A 19887-nucleotide genomic window follows, 5' to 3' on the forward strand; every position below is an offset into this window, starting at 1 on the left:
ATACTCCCTCCATCCACATGATTTAATTCGTTCTAGGTTTGCCCTAAGTCAAGTCTTTATGTTTATGTTGTAAAATACTATAAAACACATACAATATAATCTGTCAAAGTTGATAAATCTAAAACGACTAAATCATGTAGACAGACCGAGGGAGTACTCAGCAACCAGGATTTTAAATGCGATGGCAGCTTATGTATGGACTGTAACTTGTACAGCGTAAAGTTTGCAATACCAACTGTAACGTACCCATCTCCATGCAACTTCGTTGCGCCTACATGCTGGATGTCTACTGCCAACCACGTACAGCTTTTGTCTACGCTACTTTACAGGTGGAGGAGGTTATTACAAGCAATCGTGGCGACTCAGAAAATCGCTCGTCACGTGCCTGCTAGGCGAAGTTTCCATGCGTAGGGTACTGCCCAGGGAGGGGTGGTCCTGCTGCCGGCACGGGAGGCCCGAAGTTGAAGGGGTGGTTGAACATGCAGGCTGGCCCATACTTGCAGAAGCCATAGCGTCCATAGTAAGTGCACACAGGTTGATCCTGCAACAAAACAACAGAGCAAAAATACAATAAACTTGGCCAGAATCATATTTTTGAAACGGTTCGCCAGGCCTTAACCGGGAATGTAAAACGATGGGATATGAACTCACAGGTTTGATAGGCAAGCCGATGGGGCTAAGACCTGCTGGTGGTGGTGCAGACTGGCGCGACCTTGGATGGTGATATCTGCATTTCATCCTGTATTTACAGAAACCGCTCTTAACGAAATGCTGGCATTCAGGTTGGCCAGGTCTCTCGGGATACTCATCAGATGGTGGTGGTTGATGTCCTGGTATATCTGCAGCCTTGTACATCGGGTGATTCATATGGGCAGCTGGAAAATGCGGGAAAGGAACACCGGGAGGGTAATATGGATTCAAAGGTACCTGAAACCAATATTCACACATCAAATAAGTTATCCAAGAGAAAGCATCGATATCAAGCATACCAGGGAATTACTAAATGTGTCGGAACAGAATATTTCCACTCGACATCGCTATTCTCTTGGCATAATACTGAGAAATCACAATGGAAGTCACTACGAATAAACAAAATGGGTTCGGATAGTATCACTTGGTAAGCGAACTGAAAATCTTATCCATAGGAATGAAACAACATAGAAAACTATGTTAAATAATTTTTTTCTCAAAACAACTTATCTGTTTTTTTTCTCCCAAGCTAAGAAAAGGTGTTTGAAAGAATAATCAGAAAGATAAAACATGATATCAACTAACTTTCACAGTATTTAACTTTAAAGCAGTTCATAAAAAACAGTAAAATTATGTGGAGTGAAAGTCAAAGACCAATTAAAGATCTTCAAACCTTTCACCAGCAAATAAACTAGCATGTTTCGGTTCTTAATTTACCAAAGAGTAAATTAAGGAGAAGAAATACTAATATTATCCAATTCATTGCAAATGCTAAAGTGAAAGGCGTCATTTTAATTTGTACAATTACCTGATGATTTTTTTTATCGAAAGCGCAGGGGAACTGCGCCTTAAAATATATTAAGAGGAAAAAGGTCTAAAGTAGACCAGGGTTACAACATTTAACTCCTTACGGAGGCCAGTACCGCACATAAGTGAAAGAGTCTAAGAAAAGGAACATGCTGTTCATTCAATGCTCTCTGGTCAGGCAATTACCTGATGATACCCACTCCAATCAGAAGATGGATACATTCCTTGAGGTGGAACCATCCCTCCACTGTATGACGGTGCTGGAGCAAGAAAAGGAACATGCTGTTCATTCAATGCTCTCTGGTCAGGCCACATCTGAAGGCTAGGCTGAGAGGATCCTTGGACATTTTGCAGTGGTACATCGCCATTCTCATGTTCCAACCCTGGTTCTTTTGAAGATGCATTAGTAGGATCTGGGTGGTGAAACTTGCAGTTAGTCGCAAATTTGCAGCTCCCAGTGCGCATATAGTATGGGCACTCCTTTTCACCCTGCAACATTAAAAAAAGACAGCTTATGCCTTAAATAATTCCATATAAACAATGTTATCAAGTTGTCTGGTAGATCCTAGTCGCCATGGGACCGACCAGGCGACTTGATCAGGGTGACTAGTCAGCCCTGGTCAGTCCTACTCATCTTATATATATCAGGACTAATACCAAACATATATAATCAAACATGAAGGTAACTCTAAGGCGGAGGCTGCATTTGGGGTTCCAAATTGGGCTGATAACATAAAACCCAGATACAGCCCATGCCCTAAGCTCCCAGCAATTCCATTCTGTTTCTGACCATCCACCCCCCTAGTCGTCTGACTAATCCTGATTAGTCAACAACTAATCGTCCTAATCACGAAAGGGCCTCTAGCTGATTTCGTTAGGTGGTCTAAGTAGCACTCCTCAGGTCCTGAATTCAACTCCCCGTGGGAACAAATTTGAGGTTATGGTTAAACAAATCTCCTCGCACGCCAAAGCACAGGTCTAGGGCCCAATCTCGCGTTTCTCACATGGGCTACGATGACGCTATGTATGGGTGGGGCAAGGGTTCGGGAGTTTTCTCGGCTTGCGTGAGGTCTTCTTTTAATATAAATGCCCTAGGGATGTCTTAGCCCCCGGCAATCAATTTTTTAAAATCGTCCTAATCGAGTCATAGCCCATAGTCTAGGATACCAAATAGGAGTTAATCATGATTAATGGATGACTTGATAACACCCCATACAAAGGTAAACTAAGCTGATAAGTGCACCCAAAGTTTTCAGTTACATGTTAATTTGTGCTTGAATCAGTTATTATGATTACACCAATATACCTAGATATAATTTTGCAACTTGCCGTGGTATTCTACTACCTTGAGGACAAAAAACAAAATCCAAAGTTTTGTATTTCAACCAAAATAATAAGATAGCCCAATTAAGTACCCATAATCTCTGCCACAGCTCCAGCACCAAGAATTTTAGGAGCTAAAGATGTTCTATGAGCCAGCTCTGCCAAACAGGCCCTTAACTACCCTGAAATGAACAAGTATATAAGCTGCACAAGTAATGAGACACTTACTGGTCGCAGTGGAAGACCTAGAAAGTTTAGCTCAGCTTTTTCAACCTCTGTTTTCCCTCCATTTCCCTCACGGTGGAGGTATTTGCAAGTTTTACCGAATTTGCATCCTCCAGGTGTTGAATAATACTGCATGGAACATTGTGTTATACGTCAGACAGCTGAAGAATAACATTACCATGAAAGATCTAATCCCTAGATCATGCCTTAGATTTTACATATAAGATAAATAAGATGAGTTTATGCTATGTGTTACTATCAGCTGATATAGTGATACTGGTCACCTATGTTACCCAGATACAGCAGGTAAGGGTCGTATCCCATATCGGACACAGGTGCATGGTGGATTATTTGCAGTGATATGTATAGTATGTGTATGATAAGGGTTTAGGGTTGAGTATATGTAATAATCAGTCCACTATCAATTAATTAGGCTCCCTTTGGCAGGCTTCTCTAAGGCGGCTTCTGCTTTGGCTTCGTTATTTTTTAGTGAAGCTGAACCGAACCGTGTTTTTTAAAAATATCTTTGCCTCAAAAGAACTTCCCTCATTTCCATTAGAATGTGAAGCTAAAAATACTGGCTCAATCAGCTTTGGCTTGCATACATTTTGCAAAGAGCCCTTCCCACTAGATGCATCTGTTCTCCACATGAATCTTGTTTCGAATTCCACACCGCACAGTATTAAGTTGCATGCACCAACCAATTCAACCCAAAAACTTAAGTTGATAGGAAGAGGTGGACAATTCACTTACATTATACTCCAACACTCCCCCTCACGTCGAGCCTCTCTTGGGTCTCAGACATGGAATAGGAGCGAGCAACAATTATTTTATTTTAATTGCGCTAACCAGGATTCGAACTCGTGACCTCTAGCTTTGATACCATATTAAGTGGCATGCACCAACCAATTCAATCCAAAAGCTTAAGTTCATGGGAAGAGGTGGACAATTCACTTATATTATATTCCAACACACAGGATGACACCTCCGACCTTCCCGGGAAGCTCCTCGCCCCGGTAACCGCAAGCGCTACTCCCTCGTGTGCCACCGTTGGCTAGCCATAGAGACCGCCTCCTGCTTCCTCACGTTTGACGCCAAGGCTCTGCTGCTCGCTGACTGTGCCAAAGAGGCCTTAGGGTTTTCATTTCTTCCAACATGGTATCCAACCAATATTTTCTTCCTCCTCCCTCCCCTAGCCGCAGGCTCCCATCAGGCCACCGACAGGCCGTAGCCACCATGGCCGACAACTCTCCTCTCCCCTTGGCTGACTCTCCTCATCTCTCCTCTCTCTTGTTGTTGGTTCTCGATTGCTGTTGGGATTCCCTCCTTCAACCTCGTTGTCCTCCCCAACCTTCAGTTGTCTCCCACCCCTACCTCTACAGGTGGCGACCTAGCCTCTGCCAGGCTAGGTGCACCTAGCTTGGTCGGCCCCGGCCTGGGCGTCAGCGGCCTCGCCACCCTAGCTAGAGCACCACCAGGCCGCCCCATGGCCTAGACACAGGCATGGTTGCCTCTAGCCTAGGTAGCCCCGACCACAACGTTGTCGGCCTAGCTCTGGCCGCCACAGGCATGGGCACGGCCTCGCCCGCCCGAACGCCCCACACTGCTTTGTGCCCGACGTCGTGACTGCCCACTCCACCCTAGTTGTGGCCCTCAAGGCTACTAATGCGGTTGTGGCTGCTGCTCGAGAGCACAAACGTGTCGCCGCTCTCGCCCGGGAGCACGAACGCACCGCTGTCGATACCCTCGCCAAGCAGCTTGCCGAGGCTGAGCGTCATCTTCTTGGCTCTCCCTGCCTCGACCCTCTCTCAAAGCTACCAATGGTCGACCCCCGCTTTGACGTACAACCATGCAAGTCATCGCCAACCTCCACACCAAGGTGACGAGTGTTAAACATCCGCTCTCTGGTCCATGTCATCCTCGATTCGGCTTCCTACACCTACGCACGCTAGCGCTACCTCGTCCTCCTCATCCTGCAACGCTATGCCCTGGACGACTACGTCCTCACCGACACAACATCCCTCACTATCCCCTCCTAGTGGTGGATGGATAGTGTGTTCCTATTTTCAATCCTCAAAACGGACACTGTTGAGCTACACAACGTCATTCTCGAGCATGGTGGCACTAACCGTCAGGCCTGGGTTGCCATCGAAGAACAGTTTTTCGGCAACCGCAAGGATCGTTCTCTCCACATCGACATTGCCTTTCGAACCTTCGTCCAGGGGGGACATCTTCGTCACTGAGTACTACTGCTAGATGAAAGGCATAGTAGCCTCCCTCTGTGACCTCGAGGAGCATGTCTCTGATCCCACGCTCGTCCTCAGAGGCCTCAACGAGTGCTAAGATCACCTGCGAGATCACTTGCTTGTCCCTGTTCCGGTCTTTCCATAAGTACACAATGACCTCACCCTTGAGGAGGTCACCAAGGGGGCGCCTCCTCGCTTCGAAACCGCTACCGCTCTCTACATCGCCACCCATGAAGGCCAGCCCTCGTGCGCTCTCCTCCACTCCCTTGGGGGGCTCGTTGTCGCGCTCGTCTGTCTAGGGGGTGGTCGCCGGAGGAAGGGTGATCGTGGGAGTGGGGGTGGCCACGAGTACGCTCCTTGGCCTTCTACAACGTGTGGATCGACTGTATCTCCTTGTGGCCCAACTCGGCCTTAGGTGGGCTTTCACTGCGCCTACCTCCGCCTAGCCAGCTCACCTAACGATGCCTAGCCTAGGGTATCCTCTTAGCCCACTTCCCTCTGCACACTAGCGCCTCATCCACCCTACTACCCTTACCACTCCACTTTTTTCATCCTAGAACCTATGACCTTGTGGATGGGATCAGTAGTCACTTGCTAGCTTGTTCAACGATGACCCTGACTCCTACTGTCATGGACTGGTTTGCTGATTCCGGTGCCTACCATACCTCTAGACGCTGGTATACTTTCTTCTTGCCCCCCACCTCTCTCGTCTCATTCTTCATCTATCATTCTAGGCAACAAGAACATTCTTCCGATCACCTCTATAGGTGATTTGGTTCTTCTCGGGCCTTTCCATCTTGACATTATTCTTGTTGCCCTCCATATCATTCGAAGTCTTTTATTTGTTCATTAGTTTATCACCGATAATTCTTGCTCTATTGAGTTTTATCCTTTTAACTTGTCCGTGAAGGATCTCGCTACTCGAAACCTTCTCACCCTCTCACCCTCTAGGCCCTAGTACACCCTACGACTTCCTGCGTCCAATTCTCCACCTACTGCTTAAGCTACATCATCGCCTTCGTCCTCGCCGCAGTCGCACCTACTGCCGACTTCAACTACCTCAGCACTTGGCATCGTCAACTCGATCATCCTAGCCCCGACGTGTTGTCCAAGTTGTGTAGTAGTTCAGTCATCTCTTGTACTAGGGGCACCTCTAAGCATCTATGCCACGCCTGCCAGCTCTTAGAAACCAGGAACGTGGAACTTGTCCGCGCTCCTCATTCCAAAAATGTTCGTTCTGTTCCGGGAACGCGAGAACAATCTCATCCCCATAGTGTTAAAATCTTTTAAGTATCGTACCACATACCACATTCTTGTTCCTCGATCCCATCGATCCAGGAACCTGGTTACTAAGTGCCAACTTGGTTGTCATGTTCGACTTCCTAGCCCTAGCCCCTCTCAGGTTGTGCATAATTTTGATATCATACATTGTGATTTGTGGATCTCTCCCATTATCAGTGTTTCAGGTTATAAATATTATCTAGTGTTTCTTGATGATTGCTCTCATTATTAGTAGACTTTTCCCTTGCATTCAAAGTCTGACACGTTTGTGACTCCACTTATTCGCTTGGGTTTCCACTCAATTAAGTCACACCATTAAGGTCGTCCAGTGTGATAATGGTCGTGACTCGTGAGGTTGATAGCTCCTCTCGGTCATTCTTCTCCCATGGTGTATAGCTCTGAATGTCTTGCCCAGAATGGCAAGGCTGAGCGTATGATTCGCACTACTAATAACATCATGCACTCATTGTTTCAAGCATCTGTGTTCTTGCTCACTGGTTGAGAGCCTCGACACTGGCACCTATCTCCTTAATTGCATTCCTACTAAGGCTATCTGCGCCCCACACCCCACTTGCTACAACCATCTTCGTGTCTTTGGGTGTGCGTGCTACCCCAACCTTTCTGCCATTACTCCCCATAAGCTTGCCCCTTGCTCCAACCGTTGTGTCTTCCTCGGTTGCTCCCCTGATTACAAATTGTATTAGTGTTTTGACCTCCCCGAATTACAAATTGTATCGGTGTCCTTACCTCACCACTCATCGTCTCTTGATCTCTCGTCATGTCGTCTTAGCCGAGACAAACTTCCTCTTCTCGACCCCATTTAGTTCCACTGCCAACTCCCTTCCCGAGTTGGACTTTCTTCTTGACCTCAACCATGCGGCTCCCTCTAGTCAGCCACCCTTTGTTTTTCACCTACAGGTTCACCCACGACTCTCCCGCTTTCAGCACCGATGCCCCCCGCGGTACCTATGCTCCTGGACTCCCCCTAGGATGCCACCCCCGGTCAAATCGCGTGCCCCCTCACCAACCTCCGCCAGACCACAAGTGGCCCCGCCTTCGCCTTCGGCTTCTTCGACCTCGCCCGCGCCTCCAGCAACCTCCCTGATGCCCTCACCGGTGTTAAGGCCCATAGGCCCATCCCATTGCTAAGGCATATTGCCTCTATATATACTACAGTCCATAGGGACTCATCATCAGTTGTGAATCCCAAGGTTAGTAACATGGTAATTGAGCAAGTTAGAGTTAGGGGATTCTAATTTTTTCTACCATCGTTCATAGTCGTCGTCGCGGCTGTCCTCTCGATCATCGTTGCGGCCATCTCCGCATCTGTTTCCCCAGCCCCGTCCGTGCGCACTCGCAGGAGTCTTCCTTGTCCTCACGACCGTCTTCCTCGCGGTCGTTTGTCGGTCTTCCTCGCGGTCGTCTGTCGAACTTCCTCGCGGTCGTGCGCCGCCGATCTTCCGTGGTCTCGCGGCTGCCCCTAGTCCGCCTGGACGTGCCTCCCCTGTTTCGTGAGTGGACGTCCTCTGCCGTAAGTGGCAGCATCTGCTTCTAGTGGCCCCTCCTAGCTACGCAAACCATGTGCATGTCTATCAATGACGTGGGTAGGTGAGTGCACAGCCCTGCTCCCAGGCTCGAACCAACAGTGTATCACCCCCATTCACTATGACCCTCGCCACATCCACCTGATGGTGACTCGACATGATGTTGGGTTCTTCACCATGTCGATCGTCTTGTCCTCTCAGCAACCTCATCGATGGTCTCCTTGTGTTATCTTCCGTTCATAGCACCCTTATCGATCCTCATTGGCGTCGAGCTATGGAGGAAGAGTCTCAAGCCCTCCTTGTCAATCACACCTAAGATTTGGTGCCCCATCCACCAAGCGGCAATGTGGTGACTGACAAGTGGTGCTAAACACAAAAGCGGAAGGCAACGGATGGTTCCGTAGATACGTACATGACCTGTTGGGGTCTCCAGGGATTCACTCAATGTCCTAGGGTGGAGACTGGCAAGTGGTGCTAAACACATAAGCAGAAGGCGACAGATGGTTCTCTAAATAGCTACAGGACCCGCCGGGGTCTCCAAAGCTTCACTCAGTGTCTAGGGTGGACTACAATGAGACGTTTAGTCCCGTGGTAAAGCCTGCTATTGTACGTGCCATTTTCTCACTAGCCCTCTCCTATTCTTGGCTAGTTCATCAACTAGACATCAAGAATGCCTTCATAGGACTCTTATAGAGATCATCTATTGCAGTCAGCCTGCGGATTTTGTTGACCCTGCTCACCCCAACATGGTCTGCAAGCTCAACAAGCCCCTCTATGGTCTGAAGTAGGCCCCCTACGCTTGGTAAAACAGGTTTGCCACATATCTGCTCTCATTGGTCTTTGTTGAGGCTAAGTTGAACACCTCTCTATTCATCTACCAACATCGCAATGACACTATGTACCTCCTATATGTTGGTGACATCGTGCTCACTGCCTCTTCTACATGAATTCGCAATCATTATTGTCCTTCAACATGAATTCGCAATGAAGGATTTAAGTCCTATTCATCATTTTCTAGAGATTGTTGTTGAGCATCGCCTGGATGGCCTATTTCTTCAACAGCACCGGTACACTCCAGATATCTCGGAGTATGCTGGCATGTTGGCCTTCAAGCCATGTGCAACATCGGTGGACATGCAAGCCAAGATCTCCGACGATGGTGCCCCTGTCAGCAACCCCACTATCTATTGTGGTCTTGCTGACACTCTTCGGTATCTCATTTTCACCAGGCCCAACATCGCGTATGTTGTCCACCAAGTTTGTATCTACATGCATGATCCCCAAGAGACACACCTCAGCGCGGTCAAGCAGATCGTTCAGTACCTTCAGGGTATTGTTGACTACAGGCTCAATCTTCGGTGCTCCTCCACACATGAGCTAGTTGTCTACATGACGTTGAATGGGTGAGTGCCCAAACACCCGTCTACCGCCGAAACACGTGATCTACCTCCGACTATGTGGTGCTTCTTAGGGCCAACCTCTAGGTCATCCAAGTGTCAACACGTTGTCTCTCACTCCATTGTTTGGGCTTGAGTACCAGGCTACCGCTAATGGGGTGGCTGAGGCAAGATGGTTGTGCCAGGTACTCCAGGAGCTTCACAGCCCCCTCCCCTAAGAGCACGCTTGTTTACTACAACAACATCAGCATCGTCTACCTCTCCGTCAACCCCGTCTAGCACCAGCACACGAAGCATTTGAGATCGATCTTCGCTTCGTCCGTGAGCGCGTTGCTGTCGAGGCGTCCATGTTCATCATGTCCCAATGAGCTCGATGTTTGCCGACATCTTCACTAAGGGTTTTTCTTCATCATTGTTCTCGAAGTTTCGTTCCAGTCTCAACATCTATTGTAACTAGAGTTTTGACTGTAGGGAGTGTTAGACTGTTTTGTTATGGACCTAGAGCCCAGTCCATGTATGTAATACTCAGCCCAATATCAATGAATCAGGATTTTCATTTCTTCCAACACTTAGCCTTAATGCATCATTTCGATGATCCTGTCTCCAACAATTAAACTGATGCTACGGTTTGTTTGCAGCCTACATGCAAACACAAAAAATCACAATATGATTGTTGTTCCTGCTATTATATGTAAATTATTGTTTTTCTAAAAAATGATGTACAGATCCATGTATCTGTTTTTAATGGCATATCCAAGTATCCATATCGATCAGATATCCATGCTGCATTGCTGATCACAACTAATTTGCAACAAAAAGCAGTGCATAACAGCGGAAAAAAATGCTCAACTAGAACAAGCATTGCATAGTACATATTAACAGAAAAATTAATGTACAATACAAAATAACTCCCTGAAAACCACTGTAGTTACACCAGTGTGGACTGTGGAGACTAAGCTAGCCTGAGATGAAGCCATGAAATTGGTTTTCAGCAGTGTTACCTGGACAACAGTCAGTGTCCTACATTTTTTTTGCCAAGTCAGACATTCCACACCTGTGTCAATGTCGGGTACCAAGTGCACTTTGGAGTGTCTCCAAAATATTTACCGAATGACCCAAAATGGACACCAACACCCACATGTTGTCCGTGAACTCGATTTGGTTCAAGATAGCCCATGGTTCAAGACAGAAGACATAACTGGCTTGACCTCAGGGAACTGGTTCTCAGTACCAATACCAATTGAATCTTAACATATGTTATCATTAAGGCATTAACAGAATTTTTAGAGAAAAGAAAAGAGAAAACATTCAAAAGCTTTTCAGTGCAAGTTAATCACAGAAAATCAACAAACTATCGCCATGATGAGAGGTCACAAACCTTGCATTCCTCCTGAGTGTTGCCTTCTGCAAAGGTTTCCTTTCTTTTATCTTTAGAACCCTTCAGAACCTCAAAAGTTAGTAGGGAGCAATCAGGTGACAGTCGAACAGAGGTTTTAGATAAATAAATAAAAAAATCAATTTATGAACCTTCCATTAACAGGGTTTTGATTAGGAATGAATGTGTATACATATCATCATGCCAGTATAGTATAACAAAAGTTGGTTCACTAGCTGTAAGTTTAAAGCAAAGGCACTGCCAAGGAATCAAGGATGGAGTTGCTCTAAGGGCATGTACAATGCAAGATGCTTAAACACAGGTGCTTAGGGAGAGAGAACGTTGTCATATCACTAGGCATTGATAGAGAAGTTCATTCCTACAATGCAAAGTTGCAAATAGGTTCTTAGATAAGCTTAAACCAATATGTTAACACACATTAAGCATTGATGCTAACGTAAGCATCGTATCCAACTCATAGCCGGGGCCGCCGGTCAGCAAGAGCTCCTCTTAAGAAGTGTGCAGACCCCTCTCAGCTGGGTGCTAACTAGTGTGTGGTCATGGTCATGTTGTTGTTTTAGCTCTAGAGGAGTTGTGTTAGTGTGTTGTGTGTTCAGGAGGTCTCTTTCCTCTCTGTGTATTTGGTTCTCTTTTCTTAATGAAATGACATGCAACTCTCTTGCGTTGTTCGAAAAAAAGCATCGAATCCGCCTTTTAAGAATCAGGTGCTAATGGTTGGTGAAGAAAAAAAAAAGGTGTTTTCAAGCACCTCCATTGTACATGCTTCAATTTATCCGCACTGAGAGAACATGAGTTAACATGTTTCCTGGGAATGCAGGATGTCACAATACACTAGAAATTCTTAAGAACTAACTGTATGCACCCTGTGTCACACTGGCCTGTACAAAGCCAAGAAATTGCTGAAGGGGTTGAATACATGATCCCAAACCTTTTGGGTTGCGATATTTGTCTCGTCTAACTTCGTAAAATGAATTGCCTTTTCAGGTTCTTCACAAACCTGCCAACATAAGATATGAAAATTTAAGTACCAAACTTAATTACATCCACTAAGCAATCTCAAGCAGTATTCAAATAATATCTATGACAACCTTTTCCTTTGGCTCTAGTTTCCCCCTTTTCATATCAATAACCTGCAATGGGTAAAAACATATAGGTAAACGTAAAAAGTGGAGTTCAACAAATGTGGAAGAAGTATGATCTTTTAAAGTTAGTAATGAAAGCAAAGCAATAGGCATTTCACTGGTTCATTAGCATGTACAGTGCAATAATGCTGGTAAAGAACGGCTCACAGAGATCAAGAACCTAATCATTATAACATAAAAGAAAATACTGACTTCATATGACATATTCCTATGATTTTCTGAACTAGATAAGCTCCCCTTGTCATCAAAGCCCTGCAGAAAAATCTAGCATTTTAAAATTCTACAACACAAACTCAAACAGGCAAAAGAATAACTATCGACTAGTACATCAATAACAAGTCGATGAATCAGTAAGTTTGATTCATGATTACACAAAAATGATTGCATCCTATGTTTTCAAGAGCAATAGATTGAAACATGCTGATGCAGTTGCTTGAAAGCAAACAAAAGAAAATTGGAGGAAAATGGCATCATTTGTCATACAATGCTGATAATTTCAAAAACCCTGGACATATTTCATCAGGCAAAGTGGGGATAGATGCAGATGCCTATTAACATGGAATGCACCAACTGCATTGACTCTTTGTTTCTTTATGTTTTCACAATGTTGTTACAAAGCATAAGGTTAACTCACCATGGAATCCGAAATGTCCGGAACAAGACCTTCGTATTCTTCTTTAGGAGCCTGATTGAAAATTAAATAGAATATGAGAAAGAACAATCAAAGCTTATTCGAAGGCTAGAAATGTAGAATTATAAATGCAGATATGGCCAGTTTATTACAAAGAAGTGAAAGAACTATGATCATCAATATAAAAGTGGAAACTGAACATGTCACTGACAATCAGCACATTAGTTGACAAACATCCATGGAAACTTCAAAGTATAAACCTTGAACCTTACGGAAGTGGACTATAATTTGTATCTACAAGTTATAACTCCTATTATTGCCATGCAGCACTAATCATGAAGTTCATAAACTGTTTCACATGCTGAATAAGCATATTACAATTAGAAGGTTAAAACAAAAACATATGAAACAATAACCTATAGGATGCAACCCAAGTCCCAAACATATAATAAATAGAACAAGAAATAAAAGATAAATAAACAGTGAAAAAGTAGCAATGACCACACTTTTGTGAACATTTGTTTTAAAGTCAAGTAGGTTAGGTTATATTGAATTTGTTGGCAATTCTTGAAACAGGTAAAAAGTCCATTTTTTGTTGGTAATTCATAGTTTGGGATTTGGTTGAAAAAATTAGAATATCTAACAAGATTGGAGTCCCTACCAGGGAGGCGGCGTAGATTGTAGGGATGAGACGTTGTAGGGCGTGGCTGGGTATGGTTTGAAGATGTCATGGCTGCTGGCGAGAGACAGAGCCCGCCCACGAACAACTCGGCCTTCTGGGATGCCGAGGTTGCGGGAGTAGCACATCACTGCGTTGAAGCGGTCGGCGTAGTCCTGCACTGTGAAGGTGAACGGAAGGCGCGCCAGCTCGGAGAGGCGTGTACCCCGCACGGTCGGCACAAAGCGGAGGAAGCACAGCTCATGAAAGCGCTCCCATGAGGGCATACCCTCGTCCTGCTCAAGGGCATAGTACCACGTCTGGGCTGCGCCTGTGAGGTGGTAGGAGGCCAGCCATGTGCGATCCGAGGCCATCGTCCGCTATCCTCAGAAGAATTGCTCGCACTGATTGAGGCAGTGGAGGGGATCTGCAGCGCCGTCGTAGGTGGGGAACTCCAGCTTGTAGAAGTGCAGCAGGGCGAGCCCAGGATTTGGATCCGGAGCGACGCCGTGGGAATGCGTGGCCGGAATGCCATGGTCATCGAACGACCCATCGTACACCAGGGTGTCGTCCACCCCACCATAGAATACCCCGCTGGTGCTAGAGTTGGGTGGCACGGATGGGGTTGGGAGAGTGGCCATCGTGAATTGGGGGCGTGTGTCAGGGGCTCAGGGCGAGGGCGTATGATGGGATGGCCGAGGGCGGCATAGATAGAAGGTGGATGGGGACAGTGACGCTGGGTGGGCGGATCAAGCCTAGAAGGGGTAGCGGGGCCGATGCCGGTGGCGTCGGCAATGCATGCAGCGACAGCGGGAGGATGGCATGGGACATGTGCCTTAGCGGTGGAAAATTGGTGGAGAGAAAGGCGGTGATGGCCGCAACGAAACGGCCGAGATCGATAACCGCCTAGGCCACGGCTTCCAGGGTAAGGGGTGGTGTTGTTGAGGGGGGTGTGAGGATAGGGGTTGTGGCGGTCAACGGCGGCGCAGAGGTTGCTGGTGGCGCGGTGGTGGTGGGTGGAGGACCTGACATAGCCGATACCAGATTGATATGATTGGAGTCCCTACCAGGGAGGCGGCGTAGGTTGTAGGGATGAGACGTTGTAGGGCGTGGCTCGGTATGGTTTGAAGATGTCGTGGCTGTTGGCGAGAGACAAAGCAAGAGATGGCGCTACAGTACCATGCTATAGTACTCGCGCTACAGTACCCGCGGGTACTGTTCACGGGGTTAGGCTGCCAACGAGAGGAAGAAGGGGTGGCGGCTAGGGCTCCCAGCTCCCTGAGGGAAGCCGACAACAAATAGGTTGCTTCTGCTTAGTTTCCCTAGGTACAAACTAGGCCATTTATATAGAGATGGCTTCCTTCTGCTAAGACCGGTTCGTAACCGGATCTCCTATTTTTTTACTCCAACACTTATCCACTCTATCTCTAACTAGATCTCCTATTTCCTCTCCCTGATCTACCTTATCTAATCCTATTTTTACTCCAATACTTATCCAAACTATCTCTAACTAGATCTCCTATTTATTCTCCCTAATCTGATCTGCTTTATCTAATACTAAGGGCCCGTTTGGTTTGAGGGACTAACCATTTCAGTCCCATTTAGTCCCTACTCCCTAAATAGGCAAACGGTGAGACTAAAACAGGGACTAAACTGCTTTAGTCTCTAGTCCCTCAAGGGGTGACTAAAAGGGACTAAACCATATTAATTCCACATTTTGCCCCTTATTTATTCTAGTTGCACTAATGGTGGGAAAATGTTAAGGGGCATTTTAGTCTCTTATAAGTCAGTTAATGCGTTATGAATACTTTTAGTCCATGCAACCAAACAGGGTTGGGACTAAATAAACCAAACAGGCCCTAAACTGATTCCTTATTGGGATCGGTTGGCTGGGCCCTGGCCTTTCTAATCATAACAATATCAGTATATCACATACTTATTTGGGCTACACGGCCAGTCGGATTCACTAGCGATTTTCACTAGCAAGTTTCATAGCAACTCATGGTCTGACTCCCTAATCCCTAGTGATTTTCATGAGTCCAAACAGTCCCTAGAAATCTAGAATAGTACCCTGGGAAAATAGAACCAACAGCTAGTTACAAAGAATACCTACTAATTGATGAAGGCAGCATGGAACAAGGCATCTTAAATTAAAGAAAAACACAGAAAAAATACTTAACAAGCTGCCACGTGCAGACTCAGTGCCATGAAATACACACACAGAATAAGTGCCAAACCAGAAATAAGTAGTCGATGACTCATAAAAAGAATTGTAAACATTATTAAAAAATCTCTCATGGCATCAGGCTACCCAAAAAAATGTTCATCAAGCAGATATTCAATTTGAGTTACAAAATGTTTTCTTATTCCGGTACAGTCAGAAACCTCAATTTGTTTTTCTTTATAGGGGGGGGGAGGTGTGGTGCTGAAGACAACTTAAGTGTAAGGTGGATATAAATGGAGATATGGACTATATGTCCATTGCCCAACACTAGCCTGTACATCTTCAAATGAAAGAGCATGTATGAACACCCTGTATTTATTCAGATCGAATGCAGTAATGGTGTGGAGTTCCATGCGATGAGATCGTCATCCAAAAACATGGAACAGGGACGTGAAGACCCTGTGTTTCTTCAGAGCGAATGCAATAGTGACGTGGAGTTTCAATTCCTGAGATTGTCATCCCAAAACGTGGATCAGGGATGAAGTGGGTCAATGCCTGGGTTGATGCTTAGGATGCAGTTGGGACGTCATCATGTTGACAACCAGGACATTAGGATCCATGAGGGCAAGTGGGTTCGTGAAGTTGACAAGGCTGCCAATGTGCCAATGCAGGAGACAAAGACAACCATGGCCATGGCAGCACAACAGCAGCGGCAGCAATTTCAGAGGTCAAGAGCTAGTGCCAAAGGAATGATGTCATATGTGACTGATTTGTCGTTCTCTGGTGCTAGCTGATGGCTGGTGGCAAGAGATTTCGAGCAGCGGAGACAGTACACTTCAGGTAAGGAGAGAGAAACAAGGAGAAGAGAGACGGTGGCGGCTGGTTGGGTTTACATGTGGAGCAGCCAAGGCTCAGGATTAGGGCTGTTTTGGGGGCTAAATGGGCCAGGAAATGAAAGCTCAATAGTAGTGTTACCGTAAATGGATGTGTAGTTTGTTTACATACTGTTTAAACACTGTCTGTTTAACCAACCGTTTATCCCGTTTAACTGACCATGCAGCCCGTTTAATTGGCCATGTAGCCCAAATAAAGACGCTAAATGATAGGTGTCCAACTGTTTAACTCTTAGTGTTTAGGTGAACATTGCTCAATAGTTTGTCTATCCGTCAGTGCCTTTCAGGCTTACCATACTTTTACTTAGTTATTTTTAAGCTGTGATGCTATAAAAATTACTTAATTGTTGTACACATGATTAACTGATGAACGAGGGCCGTTCAGGACGGTCCCAGAAGTAATTCCTTCATGTTACCAGTGCTGGCTGAGCTTAGATTTCAGGACTATAAGCCGTTTATGTCAGTTTATTTGTTACAGATTCAACTGTACTATCTTCAATTAAAAGGGAAAAAACTATGGTGGCATGGTGCACAAGAGAACAAAATGGAATAGCACGTCCAAACATCACATTGTATCAATGCCAAAGAATTTGATAGGCTCATATTTATCAATGAAATCACGGGCAAAATCAAGGCACAATTATGCCGATTGGACAATTACTCAAGTTTTTTAGATGAATTGCGACCTGGCTGAACTTGGGGGTAAGAACAATGATACAAAAGATTTTTTTAATCCTATTCTAGGCACTTGTTCATAACAATAGGTGATGATCCTACATCGTGCGAGTTCAATACTAGTTACTATACATCAGAATTGAATGAATGGGTGGCAAATATAGCATCTAAGTGCAAGGATATAGTACAAGCATATGCATGTTACTAAAACACCGCCATATAAGCTGCAAAAATGGAATTAAAGGTGCATTGGCAAATAACACATCATCCAATCTGATCTCTAAACAACATAAGGAAGTTGAAAGCATCCAGATGCCTCGAGCAGTGGAAGAACTTCCTTGACTTGAGGCAAACATGGGCAATAAGCTCCCCCTCATCTTTGTAATGTACATTATGTTTCCACTAATTGGCTTGAAAGTTTCAGGCCAATTAGTGCAAACAATGGACATCACAAAGGAGAGGAAGGGGTAAGCTCCTGGCTCGGCTGGGGTCAAGAAACAAGGTCGAGGTCGCTGCTTTCTATACTATTTTACAAGGAAGGATCGAAAATGACCATGTGTACCTGGGTCTGGATCAACATTTCAGGTCAAGTATGCTTGAAAGTTTAGACTATGTAGACCTTTCGTACTTGGAGTGTGTTGGGATTGTCCCCATAGTTTGCCACAATATAGTTGTGGCAAGCAAAAAATACATATAATGTTTTCTTCGCCAGAGATTTGGCACAAATTGCTGCTAAAAGCTGAAGGAAAACCTGTGGCATGCCAGACCTATTGCAAGCTTAGGAAGCCATCCAAACACAAAGCTAAGCTTTGTAGCAACCTGTGGTCAGTTGCGGAGCAATCCAAACAGACCCTTAATCCATGATATTTTTGTCTGGCCTGCTCCAAATTCCAAATTTACTGGTAAGCTCAACCACTGTTGTTGAAGAACAACATGTGTACAGCACACTCTAACTGACCCCCTAACCGGCCTACATTCACCCACTCCGGACACAACAACCAAACCATACCAAAAAAATCGTGCACTCGCAACAACAAGCACAAGAAAATAAAGTCTCCACTCCAGACGTCTTCCACAGTACGAGGGAGTTGCCAAATTTAGATCAACATGCAAGCACAAAAAGCAGGAGGGACACATCGCACATGCAGCAGCGAGAGTAGAGGGCCAGTCACCTGATCATCATCAGGAGAAGATGCTTTATTGCTGCTGCTGTTGCTCCCGCTGCCGTTGCTCCCGACGCCTCTCACCTGCACACAGAAACGCGAGGTCACAAACACAGAGATCAAACAAAAATAGAGCAAAATTTGGCTACATTCTAAGTACCCTTGCCACAAGCACAAACGACCAAACCCCAACTCGACATCAGAAGAACCACCACTCGAAACCCCCTAAACCCCAAAAATCCCATCGAAAACAGAAAAGAGAGCTCTATTAGTATTTATTACCAGACCATGCCCAAGTCCAAGGCAGAGGGGCATACCCTACTAGTCTTCTTCTTCCTCGCAGGGTGGTTGAACTTGCACTTCATCCCGAAGCGGCAGGTGCCGAACTTGAGGTAGTAGCTGCAGTCCGGCTCCCCGGGCCGGCGCGGGAACCGCACCTTCACATCCACCGCCCCAGTCGGCGCCGGCGCCGGCGCCCGCGGCTTCTCGCCGGCACCCTCATCACCGCCGACAAGGACATCGGCCGGGATGGGGACTGGTACGGGGCCATCGTCCCATCCCGATGGCTCGGGGAACCCACCGGCGACGGCGATGCCCAGGCCGGCGAGCTGCTTCTCGATCGCGTCCGCGTCGGCCGCGTCGCCGCCGCCGCCGCCTAGGGAGGAGGGGGAGGAGATCGAGGCATCCGGGGATGCCGCGGCGTCGGGCGGCTGGGACTTGGCGTCGGCGTCCGCCATTGGAGCCGATGAGAGAGAGGAGAGGGGTAGTGATGGCGACGGTGATGGGGACGAGTGAGAGAGAGCAGGTGGGGAAGCAAAGCGAAGTGGGGAGAAAACCTACAGAAAGAGGAGTCTCGGACGGGGACAGCGCGTCGGGGGACAGGTAAAACGGTAAAAAAAAGACAGAGAGAGAGGGGCGCTCCTCTTTTACCGCGCCTTGTATGTCTGAAAAGACCCGCTATTATTTTCGTTACTTGCACTTTCAGAGCTACGGGGACTCAACTCACAGTAATAAGTGGCCCGGCCTCCAAGGGTGGTTTTGATATTTCGAAGAGATCCGGGTAGTGCGGTGCAAAAACCCAGGAATAGGGAGCGCGAGTAGCGCGCATGTGACGGAAGCCCAGTGCGTCTGACTAGCGTGCGACTGCTAGCGCTAGGGCCCACGCGGCGGTCAGACGAGGGGGAGACCGACGACGAGTGACGGTGGGAGATGATGCATTGACGATGACCATACCAACCCCACGACCACGAGGCGAAACCAGGCATGGTCACGGAGGAACGCCATACGAGCAGCATGCAAATTATTTTCTGGCCGTTATCTGAGTTCAAATTCGCCTAAAAGATTAAATTCATACTTACTCTATTTTGAATATTCGATACCATAAATAAATATACCAATATCTGAATATGTTTCTGATGCTGGTATCCATTTATACCATGTTTAATATATCTATCTAATCTAATATATCTATATCTGAATCTGAATATAAATAGACAAATAAAACTGTAATATCTATAATATCAGTTTATATCCTGTCGGTTTACGACCATTGATACGAGGACACCAACGACAACAGATGGATACCCGTTAACATCAGTCTGCAGCTAACAAATCGTCACTGCAGTTATGGGAACGAACGTAGAGTACAAAAT

The 19887-nt window shown here is 46.2% G+C and overlaps 1 protein-coding gene across 12 annotated transcripts; it reads right to left on the reverse strand.

The window, feature by feature from the left end:
- Positions 1-109: 109 nt before the first annotated feature.
- LOC100272717 (uncharacterized) lies at positions 110-19244 on the reverse strand. Of its 12 annotated transcripts, none has more exons than XM_008663345.4 (11): positions 18553-19241; positions 18245-18319; positions 12686-12736; positions 12244-12303; positions 11998-12039; positions 11838-11906; positions 10892-10960; positions 3049-3174; positions 1684-1986; positions 652-927; positions 114-541 (listed from the first exon to the last, which is right to left on the reverse strand). In XM_008663345.4, exons 1-11 carry the CDS (start codon positions 18970-18972, stop codon positions 389-391), a joined length of 1644 nt encoding a protein of 547 aa, XP_008661567.1. In that variant the 5' UTR covers positions 18973-19241; the 3' UTR covers positions 114-388. The 12 variants fall into 12 exon arrangements, with proteins under 12 accessions (XP_008661562.1, XP_008661561.1, XP_008661564.1 ...); NM_001147170.1 differs by having other exon boundaries at positions 156-541; positions 10892-10951; positions 18553-19041; XM_008663340.3 differs by having other exon boundaries at positions 110-927; positions 10892-10951; positions 18553-19244.
- Between the last annotated feature and the right edge of the window lie 643 nt (positions 19245-19887).

This window comes from Zea mays, chromosome 10, assembly GCF_902167145.1.
Source record: "Zea mays cultivar B73 chromosome 10, Zm-B73-REFERENCE-NAM-5.0, whole genome shotgun sequence".
NCBI classification, from domain to species: Eukaryota; Viridiplantae; Streptophyta; class Magnoliopsida; order Poales; family Poaceae; genus Zea; species Zea mays.